A 26,870-nucleotide genomic window follows, 5' to 3' on the forward strand; every position below is an offset into this window, starting at 1 on the left:
ATATTCTATGGGCCGGATGTTGAGCTTTGGTTGGCCGGATGTGGCCCAGATGACAATCACTGCCCCAGACTGACAGAACAGCCCAAGATGCACACATATTATCTCTCATACAAAAAGACACGCACCTGAAAGCATGCCTTCCACCACACATGCTCCCCTTTTTCAGAAACTGACCCTGGAAAGCCATCATTGGGAACTGCCAGGTTTTTGGCTGAAGTGTTAAGCCTGCTCCTCCATTATTAGGATCCATTAAGGCAGACGTGCGATGGAAGACCTGTGACAGTGTCTTTTGTGTGAGGGGTGCTAAGAGAAATCCCATTCACACCTCACTGACCAACGGTGCGCTCAAAAGGCTTTTGAGTTCACAATGCACAAGGCTGCAGATGGAGACAGGGGGCCCGGCGTGCTTCAGGGCCAAAAACGCTGGCATTTCTTATCCAGTCGAGTCTCATTCCACAGAGGAACAAACGACAGAACAGGCCATTTATTGTTCAGAGAACTTCTTCTGTCAAACTATTTTGTTTTCTCTAAAACTGAAACCTTGAAATGAGGTAAATGGATCCACTTTCTTATGTTGCATGTACTGTGATGTAGCTTGAGAGAGAGAAAATGACTTGGATGATTTATATGGCAGAGCCAAAAGTAAAAACTATAAATTCTCCTACGCTTGATTTATAGTTGACATGAAGCAGTTACACTGTAGCTAGAGACTATGCAAGTAGCTTCTGAAGCTACGCAGTAGCTGATGTGCAAAAATGTAACTACAAGATCTGGTTCAGCTGCGAACTGCGTCTCTGACGGCCCCAGAAATGATTGACAGTGAAGATGATGCTAAGGGCGATGAAGACAGTAACCTGCAGCGTTTCAGTAACACAAGTCGCGTCCACCGCAAGCCCTCTGCTCACTACGATCCCCGCTCTGCGTGAATGGTTGAAGTGCAGCAAATAATAATATAGATCATAGATTATATAACATTATCAGTCACCTCCAGCCCAATAAGTACATGCACAGCCCGTTGCTGTCAGAAAGTACACGCAAAAAAGAAATCACAGCTACTGTGAAGAATGTAATTAAAGTCGGATCCTGCACAAAACTGGGCATCTAACATTGCAGTAAGTATCAACACTATGGCACGACTCTAATTAACCCCTTGTGTCAAACGTAAAGCTATGCAGTGTAGGCAATGCTTGTACAACAGTTGTATAACAAGAAATGTAAAAAGCTGTATTTTTTCTTTCTTTCTTGCTACGTCAACTTTCCCTTGTTTTTCTCTCTATGTCTCATTTATCCAAGTAATTCTAATAAAAAGCCCACAGAAACACTAATGGAAGCCCTTGTGGGTCCACAGTATCTAAGGGGAGGGGAAGAGCTGCAGCACATGGCGATGTAATGTGACTATGTTTGCCTTTGTGAGTTCAGATCTACATTTATTCATGCATGGACAAATGCGGATGCATTTATGCTACTGTATGTGTGCAACACATCAATGCATTATGTTTCCTTGGAGGTGTGTGTGCATGCATGCTTGTAGAGTGTGTGTAAGTATGAGGGTAATTGGCGGAGGGGCAGCTGCAGGGACAGACTGCAGAAAAAGCCCCACCACATGCTCTGTATCTGGGTTTCGCTGTCTGGGCGAGCCGCCATGCATTTACACCCCGCTTTGGCTTACAGAGCAGCCAGCACTGCTCACGAGGGAGCCGCCTTGTTTAGAATCGCAGGACGCCTGTTGCACAAGGAAGAGATCTGCGTCTGACCTTTTTTTTTTTTTTTTTTAAGTTTTTAAAGTAGATAAAAGAAGGAGGGAGATTTAAGGGGAAAGACTTTGGCGGCAATACGAGGAGAGCAGAGATGGCATTGTTCCACAGGAATGCTGAATGATTGATGCGTCAGGGGGAGCTCGTTCTCTTATCACTTCTACTCCTGCGCCAGAATATGTCACGAAGTAGATTAGTTACATTTACAGAGGGAGGGGATGGGAAAATACATCATGGCAGAGAGCGGGGTAAATTTAGAATGACAGAACATAACAAACAAAGCCAGGAAGTTGGCTCGCACAAAATTTGCGGCCGCTGTGTGTTTCTTTAAAACAGCTGGGAAGAATCAGAGTTTATGAGGAGGAGGAGAAAGCAAACACACACACACACACACACACATACATGCTCAGATACAAAATGATTAGGGAAATAAAGCAAATGAATTCAATGGGCAAAGGAACGATTGCTTCGATATTCTACAAATAAATAGTCCACAAATCTGGAATAATATTTGCTTTATAGCGTGGAACAATGTTTTTTAGGGGTATACGGGAGAGCTACTGGCAGTCCACCCAGGCCGCAGTTAAGAGCCTTATCTTGACCACATTCATGTGTGTGTTTGTGTGTATCTTTGTGTGCGAGTGCGTCTCTTTCAGGCTAATCAGTGGTCTCTCTTTCCTGCTAACACACTCGCTCCTCTCCCGGCCCCCTCTCGCCCTCCACTGCCTGTCACAGCTAATCCTGCTCCGACAACAAGCCTTCATTAGTGTTCCTCCAGTCCTCACATCCCAGACAGCGAGCTAAGCCTGGCCGTCATCAGATAACCAGCTACCACGGCTTCTTCTGGAAGCTCTTTGGGAGTTTTTGTGTATGTGTATGTGTGTGTGTGTGTGTTGTGTGGAGGGGGTGTCCCCTTTTGGCTGAACGGCTCACTGCTCAGACTTCCTGTTTTGGAAGCGAACGACAGGATGGAGGGGTTCCAAAGAGAGGTTGGTTGGAGTTAGAGGGAATTGTGGTTATTAATCTGGGGATGTAAGTCTTCAACTCCTTAATGAGGAGCCACGCTAGACTACAAGCTCTGAAAAGACTCAGCCGGGGTCAAATGTCAAGCCTGAGCTCATGCTACTCTTTGCTAAAAGACGGTATGAGATTATGAGAGGAATGCATATCAAAGGCCATCCTCGCCCGGCTTTATGGCCGGCCAGACCGACTTTCCCAAGAGAAGCGGCTCTCTGAGAGGGGGTGGGCTGGAGGCAACTGCCACATCACATGAGATGCAGGCGGACAACACCTATGAAGGGAATGTATGGATTGGTCTGGCTCATGCAGACCACATTGATTAGGGGTCCATGTGGATCACAAATCCATAACCCCAGACAAGGAACATGTTTTAATCGACCTGACTTTGACTGTTCAGAGACAGCAGAGAAAAAGGAAGGCTGTGGAGGAGTGATTGCTGTTTGTGGAGGGAAAGATTGGAATCGCAGGAGAGTAGGCTTACTCTGAATGAAAAGACCACACACACACACACACACACACACACATATATACTGTACTGTATATACACACATTAAGTGTTCTATCTTTGTTTAAATTGGCACAGGAGCAAAACTTAAATAAATCAGACTTCACTTTCAGCATTTTAAATCGAACTGTATATATTTCAAAATACAAAAAACTCACACTGGATTATTTTTAATGTGGAAATATTTAACAAAGAGAGGAAATCATGTTTATTTTATTACTAACTTTAAATCCCCGTGTTAGTCACTCAAAGTTAGTGACTCTCTCTTTAAACATGTGAGGCTTAAAATGTGGAAATTTTTCACCAGCGGTGGTTGGCTTCGCAATTTGCATTGACATTAAAGTGCGATTAGAAAGCAGCAGAGGATTGGTAAAGGCACTTTACAGTGCGATGGCAGGAAATGCAAATACTGATCCTAAACTCTTTTCCCCCCCTGAAGGCTGAAAAGATGTAAGATATGGTAAGCTTTATTGGCATCTCTTTGACAAAATATGCAAAAGAATCGAAACAGTATGATGGAGAAGATAAAGTGCAGTGGTTGTAGCTCTGAACTCAAGCTGTGTAAGGCGAGAGACTGCCAAGAGAACATTCCTTTTAAAAACATGATATTAGAGCTGTTAATCATAAAGAAGTGTTGGGGGGGGGGGGGGGGGGGGGGTTGGGGGCCGGGAAGGCAAAGTCACCACTTCCTCAGGGTCAACATTGACTTAATGAAGGTGGATATCAGTCAAATAATTCCAAGCGATCACATTAAATGATTTCATTCAAAGAGTTTTGCTAAGAATCATTTAAATGTCTGGAGACAAGTTGAAAGTGGCTTTGTGGTGATTGACTTTGTAGCCAAAGAGATACGCTAAAGAGGCTGCGGAGAAAAAAGGGTAAAGACACAAATAAGAGGAAAAGGAAATTGATGGAAATCGAAAAAAGTCAAATGAAGAGGTTGAGAAAGGGCAGGATGAACGTGATAAGTCACAGACTGGGCAGGAAGAGAGAGAGACAGAGACAGACAGGCAGACGGATGGATGGAACAAAGAAGGGAGAGGAGGACGGGTGTCTCACCGTGGCAGGGAGCTGTACTGTCTCTGCGCCTGTTGGAAACCGTCTCTGTCGTCTTGCTGCTGTTTCTCAACCTGAGTCTCAACGGTCACAGAGTGACGTCCGCTCTGCGTCTCTGTCCCGTTGCTCGCCTGCAACGTCAAGCACATTCAACAAGACAGGACACACACACACACACACACACACACACACACACACACACACACACAGGTAAGACACAGTAACAGAGGGATGTAAAGTCAAACATTTCTTTCTTTGGGGGCAAACCAAAGCATACGTGTTTGCACACACACTCATACGCACGTGCGCACACACACACACGCACGCACGCACGCACACACACACACACACACACACACACACACACACACACACACACACACACACACACACACACACACACACACACACACACACACACACACACGCTTAGACGATGGAATATATGTCCCTCAACACAGCAGGTGGTTTGACAGTGTGCTGCCTCCTGTGTTTTGTGCTGTCATCAGGGAGCAGGTTGTTAGAGGGTGTGATTCCATGATGACAATGCACCAGTGGATGAAATTATATAATTCACCAAGATATGATCTTTCTTTCTATCAATTACAAAGCATTGGTTTACTGGAAGGCCAGACAACATCGTTATACCAATTTTTTTTTTATGGTAAAAACGGAAAACGGATTGAAAAAGTGGGGTTGTCTTCGTAGACTTGGAAGTATCAGGTGAAATCAAAATCAATTTTCTCATTACTGTACTTCACAAACCATCTGCGGACTGGCCACAGTATCATCAGACCTTCTCCTCTGGATTTTCTTGGAACGACTTGAGTTTCTGTTTACAGAGCTCTTTTTTTTCCTGTTCAGCTGTAGTGGCTATTACGACTCGACAAGCTGCATCACTGCTCTCCAGAAAGAAAATGGGCGTTAAGAAAAGCAGACGTAAATGTTAAATTAAAATGTATGCAATATATCCTTTAATCAACACATACTGTGTATTTCAAGTATGGCCCACTGTTGTGCTCAAGACACTAACTATAGATGAGTATTACCAGTCACTGCTTCGTTCCACAGATCTGCGTGTGACTCGACTGCACATCCCTAACCCATGCCGGTGTGTGTGTGTGTGTGTGTGTGTGTGTGTGTTTGTTATCTGATCATCAGCGGGGTTGACATGGAGATATCATCTCCCTCAACACCAGTGCACTGCTAAAGAGCTGGCTGATGAAAAAACATGACAAGCCAATTAAAAAGAGGCGAGCTTGAGGAGGTGTTATGAGTGTGGCTTAACCAAGTGTCAGTTTTCATAAGGATGGGACGGTAATATGGTCGGCAGGTGGGGGGGCCGACGGCCTATGTGCATAAAATTCTGCTTAAGTAAATATGGACCGATAATTTTGACTATTTTACTGGTCAGCCGAGTTTTAAAACTGAACAGAAGCTCTAAAGAATCACTGTTTTGTAGCTTGGAAAGAGTTTTTTTTTTTTTTTTTTTAATTTGGAAAATCTGTGTGTTGTTGTTTGTGTGTGTGGGGCTGGTGGGAGAAGAGGGGTAATAGCACATGATGGGCTAAAGGTGTGTTGGCGTATGGAAAGGCTGTCAGCAAAAAGTGTCTTTTTGGAAACATCTTGTCTTCTTGAAATTGCTGCTTTCCTCTTCACTTGGACAGCTGCAATAACAGTGCAATTACATTTCACTCAGCGTCAATAGCGAGTCCTTTCTCAAGCCCTGCAAGTTCTAAAAACATAACAGCATTCTGCGTAGGTGAGTTGAATTGGATGTGTATAAGGTTTTGCTGGAACAACACGCTTCCCCAATTCAGAGAGTGCAGCGCGCATAAATGGATATCAGATGAACTGTAAGGGAAAAGGAGAAATTATTTTAGTGGGGCCGAACGTGCTGGTGAGAAAATAATTAGTCACGCACACTTAAAGTTTTTAATGTGATGTGAAAGGAAGTGGTGAGGAATCCGGAGGTGCTTGACGCTTCGGTTTAAAGCCGTACGGCTGAGGTGGATGACACCGTGCCAAGAGAAATGCATGAGAAATAGCCAGGAGAGAAAATCAGTCAGTGTAATGGCATTATCCAGGGAAGGAGAATCAGATTATTCCATGTTAGGCCTGGAATACAATGCCATATAAAACATGACATTTGTTGAAATCAAATCAAAGAGACGTCCGTGTTCGTTTTTATCCAATAATGTGAAAAATGATGTCAATACGGTACGCTTTTATCCCTCCCTTGTTTCCTTGGTAGTGTCACAGACAAAGCAGGGAGAAAAAAAAAAAAATTTTCCACCTGTTTAAACATGGGAGCATTCACAGACGGTGAGCCAGGAGGGGACATAATTATGAAAATTATTTGCAGCTATCAAAAATCCGGGAGGGAAGCAGCTGGGACGGAGCCGAGCTTTAAACGTTCAAAACACAGGCAAGACAGCCGAGGTGAAACATTTCTCGGTTCAGAATTGGTCACAGACCTTTTAGATATCAAGATGGGTCAGCACTAACATATGGCTTCACTGCCCGCATTCCTCATAATGCTATATTTGTAGGCCACCGCATAGGGAACAGTTTTAAGAGGGCGGCCGTGCTGTACACAAACAGGCATATGGAAGACATTTACGTTGCTAATGGGCAGACAGAATGAGAAGAAAGTGAGAGAATGGTAGTGAAACACCACATCCTGACAAAAGCTCAGCTGGATAATGATTCTCTCTTAAAGTCCTTGTGTCGACCCAATTCCGCCAATTTATTATAAGCAAGCCCAGTCCATTTGTGGTTGCTTGGGTGTGTAGCTCTGGGCAGAGCATCCATCTGAGAGCACGCAGTGTGGTCTGCCATTTCCCGGTCTCTGGCCCGGGAAACCATGCTGAATGGGAGGTTGGATTGGTTATCTCCATATCACTTAAGGACTCCACAGCACGCACGAAAAGGCAGAACAAAATGTTGCAGCCCCATTTCTTGCAGGGAAGATATCAATGTGGATGAATGTGTGAGGTAATAGTGCTGAAAAATATCAGTGTAATCACTTTGTTCTCCTCTCCTCTCTTTGTTATCTGCCTTATCTGTTAACAGAGTTTGGCATCTACCTAAATTGAGTGCATTAGAAATACTATAGGCATGCACACATCTGTGTAGGAATGCTTGTGACTGCAGATGTGTGTTTTATCTGTGATTTGGCAACAACATTGTATTTGCTATGAAAAAAAAAAAAGTAACTTTCTGATTGTGAGGTGTTGTTGTGTGTAGTGTTGTTGGCACGTCCTCCCACACGCTCATGGTGGTTGTAATCATGAGGTCAGTAAACTTTGCCTGACCAGCACTTATCCATAATTTACATGTGCAGCCTCAACAGCTAGCGTTAGCGAGCTTGACAAAAGATACCAAAACAAACAAAAGCAACATAATCAGTTGTGGCTGAAATGTACAGTGATGCAAAACTTGTTTTGTTGATTGAGACAGTTGCATTATTAAAAAAAAAAAACCCAGGGACTAATTAAGAGTGAGTAGAAGATTAGTCTATCTCTTTCTAGATTATGTTATGATCCATAGTCTCCTGGCTTGCCTTTAGAGGTCCCATATTGTAACCACAAAAATATCTTCTAATGGATCAACACATCAAATAAAACACAGGTGTAAAAATTCATGTATATAAATACAAGTATGTAAATACAAGTTCAAAATACGAGACCTGTAAAGATCAGTGTAAGATATTAACTATGTAGGAATAAGTGTGAAAATATGTGTTCTTGTTTAAGTCATGCAAGTATAATTAAAGACAAAATGTATTCATTTAATTTTGTTTTTTAGATTCACACTGTTTATAACATTTTTAATTAAGTGCTGAATTATTTTGTGTTGAACCCCTCGCACAATTCTACCACTTGAAGAAGGGGAAGCCTTGCAGCATCAACTCGACACACTGGTGACTGGTTACAGCTGGAGGCTCCCACACTGTCATGGTGCAGAGCTATAGTTCCTTAACTCCAACCCTTAGCCGTCGGGAAGTCAAGTGACCGCGGCTGAAAGTGGCTTATTCTTCACATGATCACATAGGAAAGAGTTCACGATCGCAATCAGACACCCACCAACACGAAGGCACCAAATTCAGAGTCTAGCAGAGTTCGAGTAAACATAACAAATACTTGTAGACACATGTATCCTGGTAGCAGGAGATAGAGCGATAATAAAATCAAAAGAATTCACATAAATAAGGGCTTTACAAGCTGCTGTTGGTGTGTTTGATCCAAGGTATCAGCATGGTGTTTAAACTCGTCTGTGTGGTCACGCTGATTGGTGCTCCAACCCAACAGCACAAGTTGATTTTATTGCCTTAGACGCAGAGAGAGAAAGAGGAAAAAGGCAACTCTTTGGAAAGTACGTAGCGCTTTATGATGAACATCTGGAAATCCCCTCTCACAGAGCAGCAGCGAGGGAGGGAGAGAAAACATGCCAGCTCTAATTGTGTATGTTGGCTTGGGGCTACATGATAGACGGGGCTTCTCATGACCTGCTGGTCATTATTCCATTCAGGGGGAGCAGCTGGTTCAAGGACTGACCTCTGCATTATCATTACAGGTGTCCACAGCAGAAGTACCTGAGCTCAGTCTCCAGTACTCTAGAGACAAGCTTGGGTCAAACCAACAGGGAGGGAGCCTCACACCTCATGCTGCTCCAAATGCTCCCTCTGCTCCTGTTCCCCATTACGATCATTGTCTTGAACATTGTCTGTTTTTTCCACCATGTTTTTAAGACGTAATATATAACAGCTGTTTGTATAACAGCAGTAGATGAGGCTATTGGGTAATGTAGCATTTTCAGGATGACCTGTAATCTCAAGACGGTGATCACAGAAGAATAAAAAGAGAAAAAAAAATATTGCTTTAGTTCAGTTACAAAGTTAATTTCTAAAGGTCCCACATTGTATAAAGGTAGATGTCCATGTTGTCTGATTATAAAGCAGGTCTAAGTTTTATTTAATACCCTGAAAGTATGAAAGTGCTCAGTCCACAGAGAAATGAACACAGCCTGTCAGGACTTCTGGAACTTCATGATGTCACAAGAAAGCAGTCATCATTCTCAGCCATGGCCCAAGCCCCGCCCACCTGGACCCACCATCCAACCTTGCAGGATTTGGTTTCTCCGAGTGTTTAACTGAAATCTGCTTTATTTTTATTCAGTTACTCAGAAAATCAGAAGACTGAGGGGCTCAGAGCCTCCTCTCTTCTGATTGGCTCACCAGCCTGTTGTTACTAGAGCTCGAGAGAGAAGCCTGAGAGAGGAGATGTAAAACTACATTGAGATGGATTTTGGTACTTTAAACCACAAATATATCTTCATATGGATTAACACTTTCAAATAAGAAACAGGAAAAGTGTAAAATCTGGGATCTTTAAAAGCCTAGAAACAGCAGGGTTTATTTAGTAGTTGTTCTGAAGCTTTCGATCATTAACATTTTGAAATTTGAACATCTACACAGCAACTGGATGACTGCATCTACTAATGGATATCATATGATATGATCATAAGCCCCACAACAGCTACTAAAAGGACCCTGAGGTGATGTTGTTTTGTCAATATTGCTTTAATCCCAAATATGTGGATAAGTGGTCGAGCAAATCCGAGCTGGAGCACTTTGTTTTTTATAAGAAATATACAGTATAAATAATACAACAGTCCTGCCTGAAGATGCTAGCAGCTGCTCCTGTTCTGGCTTGTACTGCAGATCTGTGCGGAGGCCATCACCATGTGACCTTGAGTACTCAGGGACAACGCGCATCAAAGTGCAGTTCTGAAGATGTTGATGTGGGAGGCATTTAACTGCCATCTTGATCATCTTGCCTTTTCCTGTTTACAGTCACTTCTCAGTGAATGTTTGGATCCACAAAAACCGGAGGTCACGGACGTTTCACTTTCATCACTGTGGAGGACATTCAGCAACGACAGAATGAAATCCACAGTTTAAAAAAAGTGACAGATATCAATTTTCTGTACAAAAAGTACATAGTTGTGTTTTATTTTTTAGTGTGGGTCAATTTCAAAATCACTCTAAAAATACACAGTTAAAATGGAAGCTGTAAGGAATAAGAGTTTATTTCTTTGATGTATTTTTACCATTTATTCCTGCTTCTGCGCATACATGTTAGAGGGTCTTTTTTTGTTTTCACCAATAGATCCAACATAAATGTGTCATCTCATATTTTTGCCTCCTTCACTTTCCATACATTTTCCTTGGGTTTCAATATCTAAATGCTTGCCTCATCTGTCTAAAATAGAGCCATATCCATTATGTTTAATCAGTGTCAACACATAACACGGGTACGTCTGTATCTTTCCTAACAAGCTCTGCTATTGTGAATCTTTGTTCACAGGACTAAAATAACATGAAAGAGAGCTAATAAAATACTTCAATACTCCAGGGCTGGCCCCATATTTCCTTACAAGTAGAATAGCAGGGGTATGCTCAACAATGTCAACAGTCACAAGCAATTAGGAGCTCAGAGGTTCAGAAAGACAGACTGCTCAGTTCTGAACAAACGGTTAACATCTCATTCTGACAGTGAGAATGGGAAAAAAGAGCGACTAAGAAAACAGTGGAGTAAGATGTCCGCTTTCAGTGATTTTCCGCCATCAGTAGGACTAACACTGAAGCTAATCCAGAGGAAATAAAGTCTGCTTTTGTCTGTGTAAGAACAAGGCAGGAAAACATGCTCTTATGTCCAACCCAAACTCATTTAGACAGCAAGGGAAAACAGCGGAAGATGCCTGCCACTCCAAAACCGATGTAATTGACAAACTGACACTGATAATTCTCCGGAAAATTTGATGCCAAATATTTTTACTTTCAAGGTCTGACATTTGACCTATAATTTAGAAAATAGCCATTTCCCCTCCAGGAGAAAGCAGGTTGGAGAAGTCATGCGACAAAAAAAGCTTTGTCTGTCTCAAGCCATTACACTGCAAAAATATACAATTATTTGATCTCTAATTTGTTTCTGTTTGTTTATACGAGTTTGGCTCAGTGGTTTAAACTAAAGAGGCAAACCTTAAAGGTCCATTATTTCATACTTTTCATGTGTTTTGTTTGGAGTGTTTATCCATAAGAAGATATATTTTTGGTTTTAAGTACCGAAAACAATCTACATGTAGTTTTACAAGGCTGGATGATGGGTCCAGGTGGGCGGGGCTTGGGACATGGCTGAGAGCGACGACTGCTTTCTTGTGACATCACAAAGTTACAGAAGCCCTGAGCTCGTTTCAAGACTTTCTGAATACAGGTTGTGAGCATTTCTCTGTGGACTGAGCGCTTTGATACTTTCACAGTTTTAATGTAGAACCTAGACCTGATCTATAATCAAAACAGACATGGAAATCTACCTTTATATAATACAGGACCTTTAAATTAAATGTTAACCAATTCTAAAAAAGGTTTGTCCAGTAAATAAGATCATCAGTGATATCACAGGGTATGTGGAAAGATGAAATAGAGTGTTTCTTTGCTTAAACTCCACACACAGTTGAACTTTTCATGCACACCAGGGAGGGATACAAGATCAAGCCTGAATGAATTAACTAAGGAATTAACTTGATTACATTTTTCCAATTATGAGAAGTAAATCCCATTGTTGTTACAGATCAATCATGGAAGAGGAGAACGGCTTAAAAAAAAAAAAACCTCCTCTAAAATTTTAATTTAAATTTTTTTAATTTAAAAATCCCTTTAATCAAGTCCGATGAAAATTAAAATGAGAGTGTGCCTCGCTGTCATCAAGTTCTCTCCTCTTACTTTGCCTCAAAGTCCTGAACAGTCATTCGTCATCAAATGTTTCCCATGTTCACCTCCTCCCTGCCTTCCTGCCATAAGTGGCGGATATTTCCAAGAAAGAAAAGACACCAGCAGAGACGGATAATTAGTGATTTGTTTCCAAGGTTGGACCCCGACAATACAAATGCTGTTGAACCACACTGACAGTCTGAAAGGATGACAGTGTCAGATGATCGAGGGACTTCATGTAACCAGTGAATGTTGATGTTGCTTCATCCTGTCTCATATAATTTCACAAGTAACATTGTTTTTATGGCACAATTTAACTGTTGTCTGCAGAGATATATAACTAAATATCTTCTCCTGGGAATAATACTGGAAGCAAATTGCATTTGTGCTCAGTGTTTTTTTTCCTGACTTTGTCTTAGTCAGAAAGAATAAAATTTACTGGAACATTTTCATCTGCTGTGCATTTGATCAAATGAAGTGATAATCATCAAGATAATACCAGTGAAAGATGTGGTTTCATCCTGAAATAGTGATTTGTTGGTGCTTGTTGCTAAAAGCAGTGATATTATTATGCCATGCTATGGAGTAGAAACCCAACTCTGACTAAAGTAAGGTCAAGTCAAAAGTGAATAAGCACTCAAATAAGATTCTCCTATATTGAGTCCCAAGTTCTGCAAGAAGCTGGTGGCTCTGGAGATTATCTGAGTGTCCAGTGGTGAAGGGGGAATCGCTATTTGAGCTTTGAGCGCGGGGCATTTTGGAGAATGTGTTTCTGGATTTGTGTAGCTCAGCGCCACTCTGGATGGAGCGTGGCTCCTTATCGGACACTCACCCAGGACTGGTCAAAGCTGTAGGTGTGCCGGTGGTCCTCGACGTCCTCCTCCTGTTTGGCCTGCTGGAACTCGTTCCTCAGCCTTTGTATCCGGTCGTGGTTACTGGGAGCCATCTGATTGCTGTGGGAGAAAGAAACGGGAGGTAAGAAAGTGAGACCAGTTGTTTTGAATCCAGATAACACACTGAGAGGTTATTTGGAGATAATCTGTCAGCAAGCCCTCACTCAGAAATAACACCTGGCACATTGCTCAAGCTAGCATGTTGTTAAAGATGCTATTTCATATTTGAATAATTCTCTTGACCACCCCAACACCACTCTAAATTGCGTGGAGGATCCCTTGATCTGACAGTCATGATTCTCTTTTGCCTGACTGACATCGCTCATGCTTTTTCATCCATTGCTTCTTAACATCCCTATAACTGAAAGTGTCCCCCGTGCACCATTGTGAGTGATGCATGTCCCTTTTAGACTGCAGGAGAATGTCGGCCTTTTATGGTACGCTGTCATTAAACACTGTGGAAAACCCTCATTTACATCCCCTTCATTAAAGGGCTTTGAGGGGCCTGTCAATAGGAATCAATAGCCTTCCTTCAGCTTAATCAGGCTCTCCTTTTATCAGCAGCTACAGAAGCAGCACATGACAAAATGCATAATTATGATGAGACAACCAGCGTGATAACAGGCCTGCATTTATGCATACCACAGGGATGAAAGTGACCAAAGGTTAGGAATTTGTGCTGGGAGGGGATGGGAGCTCGGGGATGGGAGGAAAAGGAGATAAAGGTGGGGAGGGGGGTTCTCGGGGATGGTGGTGAGTGAAAAAGGGAAAGGTTAATCAAGAGCATGTGAGAGAAAGGAAAGAAACGGACTCAAGCAGGATGAAGTAAAAAAAAAAAAAAATCACCAGTGAGACAAAGAGCGGAGAAGTACATGTGGATGAAATGAGGAGTAACTCTAAAAAAGCAAAATGGACGCTTGACTCGAGGACCCGTCACCCTGTCATTGCGTCATGTGTGTCCTCTGGAGTAGCGTTTACAGGTGGCATGCCAGCAGTGGAAGTGATTGCTTATTTGGGCCCAGTGGATTCTGGGAGCAATTATGGCGATAATTGCAGATTAGAATGAGCACATCCTTCTGATGATAATGGGCACTAGGACATGCTGCCAATCAAGCTTCATTAAAAGCACAATAAATAGCAGCTCATAAAGGATGCATGGATCGCAGTGCGTGCCCCTGAGTAGCACTTGGCGAGACACGGTTATTGTGTTATTCGTATTGCCTGGTCAAAATCAATTGTATTAGTTATACTCCATTTGATTCCTATAGCTTTATGTGTGTGGGAGAGCAGGGAGCGTACATTAGGCCTTTTATGTGGATGTGGGCAATTAAGCGGTTCATTGGGGTGTGAGGCGGCTTATGCTTTTAGGGTGCAGGGTGATGGTGAAGCCCTTCTATTACTGTTCATTACAAAATCAGTGTTCCCTTTATATTTGCATGAAATTGCTTAAATAGCATGTTAAAATACATAATTGTAGTCTATAAACAGAAGGGCTACATAGAACTACAGAAACCTATGACAACGCTTATAGGCTCATAAAATAAGATATTCCTCTAAAGTCTTTATTAATTTTAACTGTAAAATGAATCTATTATCAGCTTCAGAAACAGCACTCTACATGCACACGGAATACATCTGTTTAGATTCATCTGTTTGTTAATGCAAAGGCTTCCAGATTTCCCTTAAGAGGTGTTGTACAGAAGTGTGTGTGCCTGAGCTATACTGTATACACACACACAGCACGCAATTTAGAGGAAAAAACTAAAAACACATCTGCAATTCCGTATTAATTTTCGACACGTTTCCATCTGCTAATACATATGCTGATATACCGTACATGCCATCATCCCTGCTTGTTGAGGGAGAGGTTTGACAAGGCTCTAATGGGAGGAATAAGACCAAACAGATCTGGGAAGCCCAGTATGTGCAATTAGCTTAATCCCTGCGGCTGGTCAGAGAGAAGACCAGGCTGAGTCCAAACAAACAGCATCGTAAATTTTTCTCTTCGACCCTCCAGGGAGGGTCAGTGCTAGCATCAGCATCTCAAACAAGCACCACTGGGCTACAGCAACCGGGGGCGGGGGGGGCGAATTGGGAGCCAGCTGGGGATCCAGAAAAAGGGCCACAATCCAGGCTATAAACAGGCCTACTCAAGTCCATATACACTCACTACACAGCAAGACCTATTGCCCTTTTCTCACCCACTAAAGCATCAATAAAGAGGGATGGGCTCCAGTATGTGGTGGTGGGGTGAGGACTGGGAGAAGATCAGCACAGACAAGATCTCCAGCAAATTAAAGAAGGAGCAGCACAGCACTTCAATAGGTTTTTCAAAGAGCTACGAATGGAAATTGCATCGAGTATGGGTTGGGAGTGGGGGTGGGTTTAACTAGGGGTGAATTTGTCATGGTAGTTCAAAGGGGGCCTGTGCAATATCTAGATTATCTGTAGGGGCTTCTCCTCTTGGTCCTCCACCCACCATAGGGGTACCAAGTTGATGGGATTCTTGGAAAGCACGCGATGGAATTCTGCAGTGTAAATATATTCATATAGTAAAAGAAAAAAAAAAAAAAAGCGGGACTCGAGCACGGAGAGGCATCAGAAGCTGTCAGCAGAAGGCCTCGCTCCATACATAAAGAAGACAGATTCTGCAGCCTCCCTGAGAGCTCCCCGATACTTGGGCACCTCAATGCATAATTAGTCAGCATGTTCGTTGCTGATGCATCAGGTGTCACTGCTTACAAATCCCCCCCCTGAATACATCAATGTCTGCAAAGGACCTAAAGAACAAGAGCTGTGAGAAAAGATTGGGGGAGAAACTGGTAGAAATCTGTGTCAGGAAATCATCTCAGTAAATAGGATGTATGTGTCAGCCCTGCCAGAAATAGATGGGTATGAGGGAATATGAATGAGCGCTGCTCATCACTTTGCTATAAGCCATGTGTTTGTGCGTAAGGGAAAACGTCGTGTGAGTCTGCAGGGCTTAGTCCCAGTGCATTTTTTTCCTCTGAAAGTCCTCTTTTTAAAATGTGAGTCAATGGAAAATAGGATACCGCCTGTAAACTAATTAAAAAACATGGGGGAGATAAAGTATCCATATGCCACAGCATTTTCACAGCCAGCATCTTCATTCTGTCCTGTATAATGAGATTTGCTCAAAATTCATTTGTGTGTTCGCAGACTGAAATGTCAGCACTTGGCCTCTCAGGTTGGCAATGCTGCTCCCGAATGCATGCAAACATACCCGCGCGACGCAGACTGCGACACACAGACGCAGAGAGAGCTACAAAGGAGCCGACACACACTCTCACTATCTCACTTTCCCCGTCTCTCTTCTCCTCACTTTACCGACACTTGTATTCAGTAAAGTCACACTGCCGCTGTATTTATAGCTTGCCTGAAAGCTTATTCTGGAGGCTTATTGGGAGAGGTGAACCTGTGAATTCACAGGCATGCAGAGTCAGGTCAAACAACAAGGATTCAAGCCCATCCGAACAACAGACCCTCTATTGATCTCCTCTCCTTCCTGCTGCTGCTCCAACTCACCCCCTTCTTATTATATATGAAAGGATTAAAAAAACTAGTTGAAGTCAGAAAATGCCACAGGACAACAAAAACAAGCTTACTGAACTTGTGATGAATTAATCCTGCTATGAAGGAGCAGTTGTGTGCATGTGTCTATGTTCATGTGACCTCCATCCCACCTGTGTTTTTTAAACTGACCCGTTGACAGGGGTCATGAGCCCTGTAAAGCAGCAGTTGGGGGCATGTGGATGCCTGTGTGTGTGTAATAGTCATCCTTTGATCCAGGAGGATTTGGCAGATGTCTCACACACCACAAGGCTTAGGCCGAGGATGCATACTATGCCACCGTCCCACTGTTTGCTTCTGTTGGTGGATCAAAGCCGCGTTGCGTCTCGGCACGCCCTATAAACACTGCCACCGGCCAATAAAGGAGTAATCCAATCACTGAGAGTGTAACGTGGGTCATACGAGCATACCCAAGGTCAGGGGCCAGTTCCAGCCAATCAGAATGGGAATAATAGAGTGTTATAATCCAGGAGATAAAATTTCACGAGATGAAGTTTGACAGGAGTTCTGACAGTCTTGTTCATTTCCAACTAAAGCGAAAATGGCTGAACTGGTGGGGCTTCGGTCTGACTTTAGAATCAGTCGGTCTGTTATTTCTTATCTGATCACTGTTGATTGAAATTCTATCAGATTATCTGGTTTCTTGCTCTGGCCCCAATATCTCCATGCAGCAGATGAAGGGGCAGGCTTCTTAAGTTTGGACCCTCTGGCAATCTTGCATCAAGTCAAAGGCTTAGCTCATCTTTATTCCATCGCCCTGTGGACTTTCATTTATTTCAAAGACAGAAAGATGAGGTATTTTTGGGGAGATGGACAGCCTTTGGGACCCACCGCGATGATAGAAAAAGATTAGATATGCATTACCGCTGGTCATTTCTGAATGGGAGAGGGACAAAGATAAAACATTTTTTTTAAGTCTTCAGAGGAAATCAGCATACATCAGCCAATCTGCTATGATTTCTGTGGCACTCAAATAGAAGCAGTTGAAGCATATACTGCAGCCTTCTCCCGGCATTTTTTTCCTCTCCACTTTACTCTCTTTCCCATCTTCATAAAAATAACTTCCCCTTTTTTTCTTGCCTCAACTCTCTCCTTCATTTTTTTCCTTTTGTTCCCATATGTTTTATCTCCAAATGCCTCAGTCCTCCTCTGTGGTTACAGGGATAGGTCATGAATTCCCCTCTGTCCCCCTTATCCTCTCCCACTAGCCTGGTAAGTGACAGCTGCAGGCTGGACAAAGGCCTGATAATACCCTGGATTTGTCAGGCTCTGACTTCACCCATGTCCTCCTGTGACTGATGCACCGACAGTGGCGCCTCGCCAGCTAAAATCCCCACTTCTAGATGTGGGCTCTTGCTGTTGTGGAACTGTGTGTGAATGTGTGTGTGCGTGTCTATCCGTGGTTCCTTTCAGACTCCAAAGCAGTCCATATGGGGTCCTTCGGGGTCCTAGGAGGCCATCATCTGGGATGCCTGCCTAGGACATGGTGGTGGCGTGACTGGGGAGCATGGAGCTCTAATTAGCAAGGGAAAGAAGCAATGCCTGTAGAGCTGCTGCCTCAGACAGACTGTCCAGCATGGCTGGCCTCTGGTGTACCGTTCATCTCCCGCTTCCCTAGTGTGAGAAATGAAGAAACAGCTCTGCCCTGAAGGGAACCACAGAAGGCCTTCCACGAGGAAACACAGCTCACAGAAACTGAAGAAAAGAGGAAGCTCTCTGGTTATCTCTGTCCCTTCAGAGACCTATACCCCTCGGTATTAAACAAAAAACAAAAAAACCTTGCCCCAGCACATGTACAGCTCAACTTCACCCCAATTTGATTTATTACCACAAAGACAACCAGTCTTCTCTACAAGTCAATCTCAACATTTTATTCTTTCATGCTCTCTTCCATTCTTCTGTTTGAGGGACTGTCAGTAGACTGGTCCAGCTGTCTACACTTGAGAGACACTGACGATACTTTCTGCCCTTCCTTTTCACTGGCACGTTTTACAGCTTTGGTTCCACAGAGAATGCATTTTAATTGATTATCGGCACTTTTGTGCCTGCATGCTATACCATGTGAATGTATTACTCCAGGCTAGAAGGAAACAGGTGTGACCTTTTCTAAAAAAAAAAATAAAAGAGGAAATAAAAATACTTTTGGTTCTTTTAAAACTTCCAAAATCTTTGGTTTTCGTGCTAAGGAGAAAAAGGGTGAGATGGCGCTCTACAGACCAATTAAATGACTCGAGGCAATGTTGTGGCAGAACCAGCTGGATGGCCAGAACATTCTAGTAAATAAAAGTAAAAGAAACAAAACATTATGCTCAGGTACAGTCCAGAAACGTATCAATTATTCAACTGATCTTGTGAGGCGGATGGCAGCTGCTCTAACTCAGAGTGAAGGACAGACAAGAGGTCACAGTGGCTGTCCATCTGAAGTGAATGCAACGTACAGTAACCGAGTTCAAATAGTTTTCTGTACTGTAAAAAAAAGAAAAAAAGAAAACATGTTTGATTGTAAAAATGCCTCCACTGTCCTTCAACAAGATTCGTTCAGCTACCTTTCATGAGTTGCATCAAATCCAATCTTGCGTAACCCAATTTCCAGCCAGCAGCAGCAACCTTTTTTCTGAGTTGCTTCTTTGAGTGATGCTGAGATGCTTTCATACAGGAAAGCACGACATTAACATGACATGTTCTCTGAAAACGAAACTCTGTAAGAACTTTCTCCACCTCAACTGTTGGCAACTTTTCTATAAGTTATTTTTGTGGGAAGAAAAGGAGCAACAGAGCTTCTGACTGACAGCTGCGTCCTCATGAAGAAAGAGATGAACTTTGAAGTTAAAGCTCCTAATCCCAGTCCATTGATTCAGAGGCACTTGCTCACTCCGAGCGAGAGAGAGGGAGAGAGAGAGAAAGAGAGAGAGAGAGTGAGTTCGACTTGGAGTATGGCTGGGACTGCATAATGTATTCACACAGTCAGAAACACACATCCATGCATACACATCAGATTTAAGTGCCACTTTGTAATAAGACAAAGCTGCACTGCATGCTAATGATTAAAGCTAATCACGTGTTCAAAACTTGCAAGCACACACACACAATTAATTTGCTGGATCACGCCCCAGACCTCTAATACTGTAAATCTTTTATTTTCAAAGAAGCATATGAAGAGTATGAAAACACATGTGGCAGCACAAGTTTCACAACAGGGTAAAGAATTCCCTTCAAATTCAGCTCTTCTGTCTTTTTGCTGTGCGGTGTTACAGCTGTTTATGTTGTACACAGGCATCTGATGAGTCAACATTCCTCCTCAGGGTAAGGAGAGTGAAGAGTCAGTTTTAAAGACGGTGTGAAGGCCATAGGCTAAAGTATCCATCTAAACAGGTTAGCTCAGCTTTTATGAGCCCATCAGGCTTTAAAGACAGCTTTTATGAGATATCAGCTAGCTAGACTCTAACAGGGCAAAAGAGAAGTGAGCTGGAGCTATATTATATGACTTTGGTTTCCAGTATACTTTTTTATGGACCCTGACACCAAAATATTTGGTCTAAGTATAGGTTGGCGCCGTGAAATATGAAATTGGCTGCTGTATTTTGCATTAGGTGACCTCAAATAAATGCCCAGTGAGACTGGTATGCCACAGTGAGGAGTCACCTTTGCAGGTTTCTCTTTTGAGCAGCTCTCCAAAACCCAGAGAGGGCTCGAGAATTTGGCAAAAAACACTGGCTAGACGAGTGTCAGCACTTAGACAAGAAGGAGCCAAGTGGATCTTGAGTCGAGTTTGTCCAGCCAAGTGTTGATACCTTAAGTGCTTTGCATAAAGTAAAGGCCACATGGTTAAATAACCTGCAGAATGAAAGTGAGTTAACAGTTGTAAAATTAAGGGGAAGGAAAATAGAGGGAGAAAAACCTGAACAGCTAATGAATCTAAAAGATTTTTGAACTGGGGAGTGTGAAAAGTGAAATGGGGACACTCCTTGTTATCCATGTTCCTCAGTCTTGGTGAACTGCCACAGATATAGTCCCACAGAGACAGTCTCACAAACATCTCGCAACCTGCCTAGCCAGGTCAAGCTGAGCTCATCAAACAGCTGTGTGACCCCCTGCCAAACCTCTCCTTCCCCACTTGACTTACTTTTTAATTTTGTATTTTAAGACTGCCTCATCCTTCAGCTGCTCTCATGTGTTTGAATTCCTACAGGCAGCTTATTAGAGGCAAAAACAAGTTTTTCAAGCACAGTGTATGATCACCTCAACAAGGTTAGCAGGAAAACAGACAGACTGGAGGGATTTCAAAGACGGGTCAAGACGTGAGTCACTGCTGAAAAACAAAAAAGGATGAAATGAAAGAGATGAAATATTACTCACTTATTAACTTTTTGGAAGTTTTAGATAATTTCCAAATTAAGAATGATTTGAGAATGATTTTTGAAATGGCTTGAAATCAACCTGCAGGGACTTGAAACCAAAGTGAGATCAAGTGTTTTTTATTAAGAATTAAATTAATTACCAGGCGGCATTTGACTCTTGAATTTCTGAGCTTCTCAACACCGCTACACAGTATGCTCCCCAAGACCTTTAAAGGTGCTATATGTAAGTTTTGCTATTGCTACATATCCAGTGTTAGCATTAGCAGCTGGTCAATTACAAGTCTAGAAGAAACATTGCGAGTTCAGCAACAATCTTCATTCCTTTACTCAACCAACAGCTGTCTCCAGTGGTGGAAAGCAATGTCAATGTTAACTCTTGTCTCAATCAAGTCTTTTCTTCTACTGAAGTTAGCATGCTAACCAGCTAGCCCTGGCCCATCCTGTCACTTTCCGATAGCGACTCACAGCAGCCTTCAATCTGCCCTGAAGACGTAGCACTGCTTCTTGTCTTGTTAACACAACGATGGCCGAAGCTCTTGTCAAGCGACAATCACCACCAGGCGCTCCAGGCAAGAAACCACATTCAGTGGCAGAAAAAACTTACAAACAACTCCTTTAAAAACAACCCCTTTTAGTGCCTGTATTACGATGCAATAATGGTTTACTGGAACTTTCCAAAAATAAAGACAAGCATGCTATTTATTAATGCATACATCATTCACTGTTTAGAAAAAGCAAATTGATTATGTCATTTTGTGGTGATTGAAAACCAGTGGCTGCCTGCAGGGTAGGAGGAACACATAAAAAAAACAAAACAATTGTAACACTATGGTATGCTTGGTAACATTGTTAGCTGTGCATAAACATGTACTAAATGGATTAAACATGGGCATGGTCCTTAAATGCAAATATATGCAAATATGTCAGCATGTGAATTCGCAGATGAATCACTGCAGATGTAGATACTCACACGCAGCTGACCCTCTCTTACTCATTTGCTATTCTAGCTCGTTGCTAGAGTGACACACTCTCACTGGCTACCTATAATGAAAGGCTAATGTTAGATTTCAAATGGGCTGGAGCAGCACTGCTGCATTGGCTATATATTACATATGTATTTAGAAATTACATCTAGTGCATTATTTTCAGAGGGATTGGCTGACTTGGAAGGTTTACTTCTTTTCTGTGGCATTCCCTGGTCACATGTACACCCACTTTTTAAAAATCCCTTTCAGCAACTAACAAGCAGAGCAGATATCCTGTCTTTTATTAGGGCACTGAGGGTCATTCTGAAAGGGCTGCTCTGCAAAGTTTCTCATTTTACACCAGCACGACATCACACGACGCTGAATGCAGACAATCGTTCCCTTTCCAAATGTCAGTGGATGACGCTCAGCGGGCAAGCCATGATCCAACGGTAAATAATTCACGTCAGGCCTCCGTGGCCCTCCTCCTCGTCCCATACATAAGCAGCCCCCAAGTCTTCTCTTCCACGACCCCCTGTGCTGCTGCTACTTCCTCTATACATAATTAACAAGAGAGGCACGGTGGGACGCCCATCAGTCAGAGCTGGGCTACAGCCAGGGCCACTTTAAACAATAACAATATTGATAGTGGGTGTAATAAAGCAGAATTAAAAAGATGGATTCCAAAGATTTCTTTTTTGCTCCGGGCACAGCTGGTCCCAGCTTTAAGTGGTGAAGAGTGAGAAAGGGACTGGGGGATGGGGGGGACTACTGGTTGGTTGTACTTCTAGGGAATGAATGGAGGTACAGAAAAAAAAGAGGGGAGTAAATCGAAGGACCCCGACCATCCCCTGGTGTCCTGCACTGACTGCACTCCTGTACTCTCCATTACTGGATTAAGTCTTGGAGCCCTCCTCTGAAAGCCAAAGAGAGGGTAGAGGGAAGAGGTCAGGGGGTGGTGACCTTTAGTAATGGCCACGCAGACGGACGAGTGAAAAAAAGGGGAGATGAAGACGGCAGTATCATTTCAATTTAAGCCGTCGTGTTGTGTAATAATCAATGTGAAGGTCAATAGGTTGGCAGATATGGACAGATGGAGAGACAAAAAGAGGAAGAATGAAAGGGTGAAAATGAGAGAATCAGACCTAAAAACACTAATTAATCTTCACATAACAACACTCCTGTCTCCTGTCTTTATGCGTGATGGCTAAAATGGATTTTAAGCACCATCAAGTGATTTGCATGACAAACAGTTAAACTCCAATTAAAATCTAATTTTATAAAACAACAAAACAAAACAAAAAGAACAAAAGAACAAAACTAAAGTGTTCTTATTCTAGAGAACAACGGTTTTGTTAACTATTTACCCACTATTCAGATATCCTGTGTATCTTTTTTAATGTAATGCTTTATATGCTTTATATGTAAAGCTTTATAATGTAGTTTGTTTCAGCTCATAAAATCATAAAAACCCCTTTATACAACCTGTTCAAGGCAGGAATGTTGCATGTTCTATAAAATGTACAAATCACAGACTGTATATAAAGACTGTAGGTTCCTGAGGAGCTGTTTTGAAGCTCAGAGTGGGCTGTTCCTCTGTCGCCATCTTGGCTGTGGCCTGACTCCGCCTAACTCTCTGCTCATCCAAAAATGGGCAAAGAGGAGGGGCATGTGTGGAGCTGAAACTATGGTGCATGCTGGTTTGTGGCAAGCATATGATCACCCACCTTAGTAAAATTTAAACGGGTGAGTTATATAAAAATTCACTGGCATTAAGCCGGCAGCAATGGTTGTCACAGAGCCCCGATTGACGTCTGTGCTGAGAGCCAGCATGCTGGGAATATCCAAAGTCACACAATGGGGCAGCATTAAAACGGCATTGTTTGAGTCAGTGTAAACAAGCAAAGCCGGCATAATAAGGGCTCGTCTTAACAGCAACATCTGTTTAAAGGGGGCTAGAAGAAGAAATTCTGCCATTATAGCTATCACCCATCAACCTCCAGGAGCCTTACATATGTTAATGCCCCTTCAACCTGTGACCCTCACATTCATGACATCATTATCAACCCAGCCAGACATAATGTTGGCCTGTCACCGCCGTGATTTATGGTCACAGTGGCTCTCTCTCTTAATGAAGCCATAACGCTGCCTTAAACTGCCGAAGCCGCGACGAGCTTGGCATGGCCGTCGCTCAGCTTAATGCGAGTACACATCCATCATCTTACATCAGGCATCAATCAATCAAAAGCCCCCGTGACAGCTGGGAGCCCCTCGCCCCCTCAATCCGCCACTACGACCACCGTACACACACACAAATACTCATTGGCTGTGATTATGATCTCAATTATCATCGTGACCGCGGGCCACCACTTCCCCTGTGACCGACATGCTAATCAGGAGCGTTGGCAGTCAATAATCAAGGCATGGAAAAGGCCATCGGGTGCAGAGCTGGTCAAGTATAATTATATCTTTTAATGTCAGTTGGCTGAAATGAATAAGATTGGACCTCTTTGTGAAAACGACAAGAGGTGGAGAAGAGTACAGTCAACATACAACACTGCACAGGAGCTGGTTTGAATTTTTTTTTTTGTGTGAAGAATATGTGCATATATTCCAAAAGCTGATCTTGTGACACTGCAGGAAGGCCAAAGATAATCTTAGAGTGTCTCTGTCCTCCCTAGAGATTTAGAGCGTCATAACTTTCCATGTTCAGCCCAACCGCAAGCTATGAGGTCAGCTGTGACAAGCTTTTAGTCTACAAGACAGCAACAGTGGCAGCGTTCCCTGTGCTCAAACATACTTATGCACAAACACCCCCTCCCCCTAATAGCAGAGGCAGCAGCTAGAGCGGGTCTCAGTCCTGTCCTGCTGTTTCTTCTCACCAGTGTAACTTAAGATGGCCCTGGTCTTCAGCGAGCGCACAGAGATCTGATAATGTTTCTTCATGTCTGTCAACAGGCAGCTAATAACGACGATATTCTGTCATGGAGCCAAGTTTTTAGCATTTGACACAAAGAAGTTGGGTGTCTCTAGTATGTCTTTTTATGTAAGTGATTATTGGACCCAAATATGAGCTGAAATCACAAACCAGATCACAGTGTAATATCTGTTACTAAACTGCTTCTGAGGCAGAAAAAAACAGAGCTGTGAAGAGAGGGAGGGGGATAGGAGATGAGAGAAGGGCAGAAAAAAAGACAGAAAAGTCACATAGAAGCAGAGTCTGTGTCCTCAATAGCAGAAATTTATCTAATTAACCTCGTCTACTGAGAGGAACCCCTGTCTGGCATTTCAGCAGTCGTGACAGGAAACTGCAGCTTCATGAGAGGAACCTGGAGTCGACATCACAGGGATGAGAAACGAGAGATACTGCACCTCTCATATTCTTTCATCTCATTACAGTCCCTCACTTTGGCAAGCCTACGTGTTCATAGGCGAAAACTCTATAAGGAGCCACATTTTAAATGTGACACAGCAAAGCACTCAGCCAAGCTACTAATGCACCTTGTAATGTCCAAGAGAATTATTCAGGCCTGGTTAGGTGGCTGGCTTTGGCGCTGGGGGTTTACACTGCACTTTAAGTGAAGGGAGCTGAGAGGCACTGATGACAAAACACTGTCACCTTCAGGTGGTTTAAGGAATGGGTGGCCGGGACGACAGTTGTGATGGTGCTGCCAGAGTCCCAGACAAGCCACAGAGGATTAAGAGGACCAAGCGGTCATGGGTTCGCCCACAGATGGCGACCGTGGCGGCTGATGTGTGAATGAACGCACCAGTGAGTCAAAGCTAAATTAAGCTACTGTCATTAGATCTGCCTGCAGAAACACACATATATGCTCACACACCCATATACGTAAAATGCTCATTATCCCTAACCTCCAGCATTGGGGGGGGGGGGGGGGCATGAGAACAAAAGCACTAAGTAGGAGTGAGCCCTTTAATTATAGGCCAGTGTTTGGAGAACTCTCAATAGAGCTGAGAACAATAGAAGTCTTTGGTAACGCTCAACCTTCTGAGTTAACACATATCCTCCAGGTATGACAAAACACACTCAATGCCTGTGCTATGAAAATGAAACAATAATTGCCCTTGTTGGCAACTGAGAAGTGAGTGGCTAGTCCGAGTGGACACAGGAATATCTGAAGCACATTTAATTAGCTTTCCTCACATTACTAAGTGCAAGTGAATATCCCATTATTTACCTTCATCTTCAGGCTTTAATTTAAAGCTGCTATGTATACAATACTTACCAGAATATATAATTACTAAATTAATTTTGATACTATAGTATAACTGCAGAAAATGAGACCATCAAGAGAAAATTAAATATATATTATCATATATATGTTATTTTACAGATTAGTTCCTTTTCTGTTAGTTCCTGTAATTTGCTAAGGACAGCTGAAGACCATAAACACCACACACAAGGTGGAACCATTAAAAAACACAATTCTCGACAGCTGTACACTCCTTAATAAGATGTTCCCTTTAGCTTAAAGGACAGTAAAGAGGTGATAGTAAATGAGTAAATTGGCTCTCTTATGGTCTCAGAGTGTAGTGAGGTGGCAGTGTATGTGGGTCCATGTGCTAGTGAATGTGTGAAGGATGAGACCTATAAATAACTCTGAGTGGTGATTGTGGCCATATGACCATATGAGAAGTGACAGCTTTCCCTGTCAGTGCTTTTGACAGGCTTAAGGATAACTCCACATGCTTGGCAAATTGGATTGGAGCTCTGGTGGCTTTGCAAAGAAAAAAAGAAAAAAAGAAAAGATGAATCCTTCCTTCCCTCCTCCCTATCCCCCCTCTATCTTTTTCCCCCTCTGTCTTTTACCCCCCACCTTCAGAAATTTTAAGAAGTGAGCGATGAGCTGGTAATAGGTAATAGTTTCTATTTCATGTGTTAAAGCCAGCGCGGGACGCCGGCCGGGAGCTGATAAATCATCACTGGCGCAGA

General features: G+C 42.9%; 1 protein-coding gene across 3 annotated transcripts in view; it reads right to left on the minus strand.

Moving 5' to 3' along the window:
* LOC130160991 (partitioning defective 3 homolog) overlaps positions 1 to 26,870 on the minus strand; it is a 343,348-nt gene that overhangs the window by 7,749 nt on the left and 308,729 nt on the right. For all 3 annotated transcript variants that reach the window (XM_056363858.1, XM_056363857.1, XM_056363859.1), the window contains 2 exons: positions 12,942 to 13,062; positions 4,339 to 4,466 (listed from right to left, as the gene is read on the minus strand). In XM_056363858.1, coding sequence (XP_056219833.1) covers positions 4,339 to 4,466; positions 12,942 to 13,062 — 249 coding nt within the window. The remainder of the gene's footprint in view (positions 1 to 4,338; positions 4,467 to 12,941; positions 13,063 to 26,870) is intronic.

Source organism: Seriola aureovittata, chromosome 20 (genome assembly GCF_021018895.1).
Source record: "Seriola aureovittata isolate HTS-2021-v1 ecotype China chromosome 20, ASM2101889v1, whole genome shotgun sequence".
In the NCBI taxonomy this organism is placed as follows: domain Eukaryota; kingdom Metazoa; phylum Chordata; class Actinopteri; order Carangiformes; family Carangidae; genus Seriola; species Seriola aureovittata.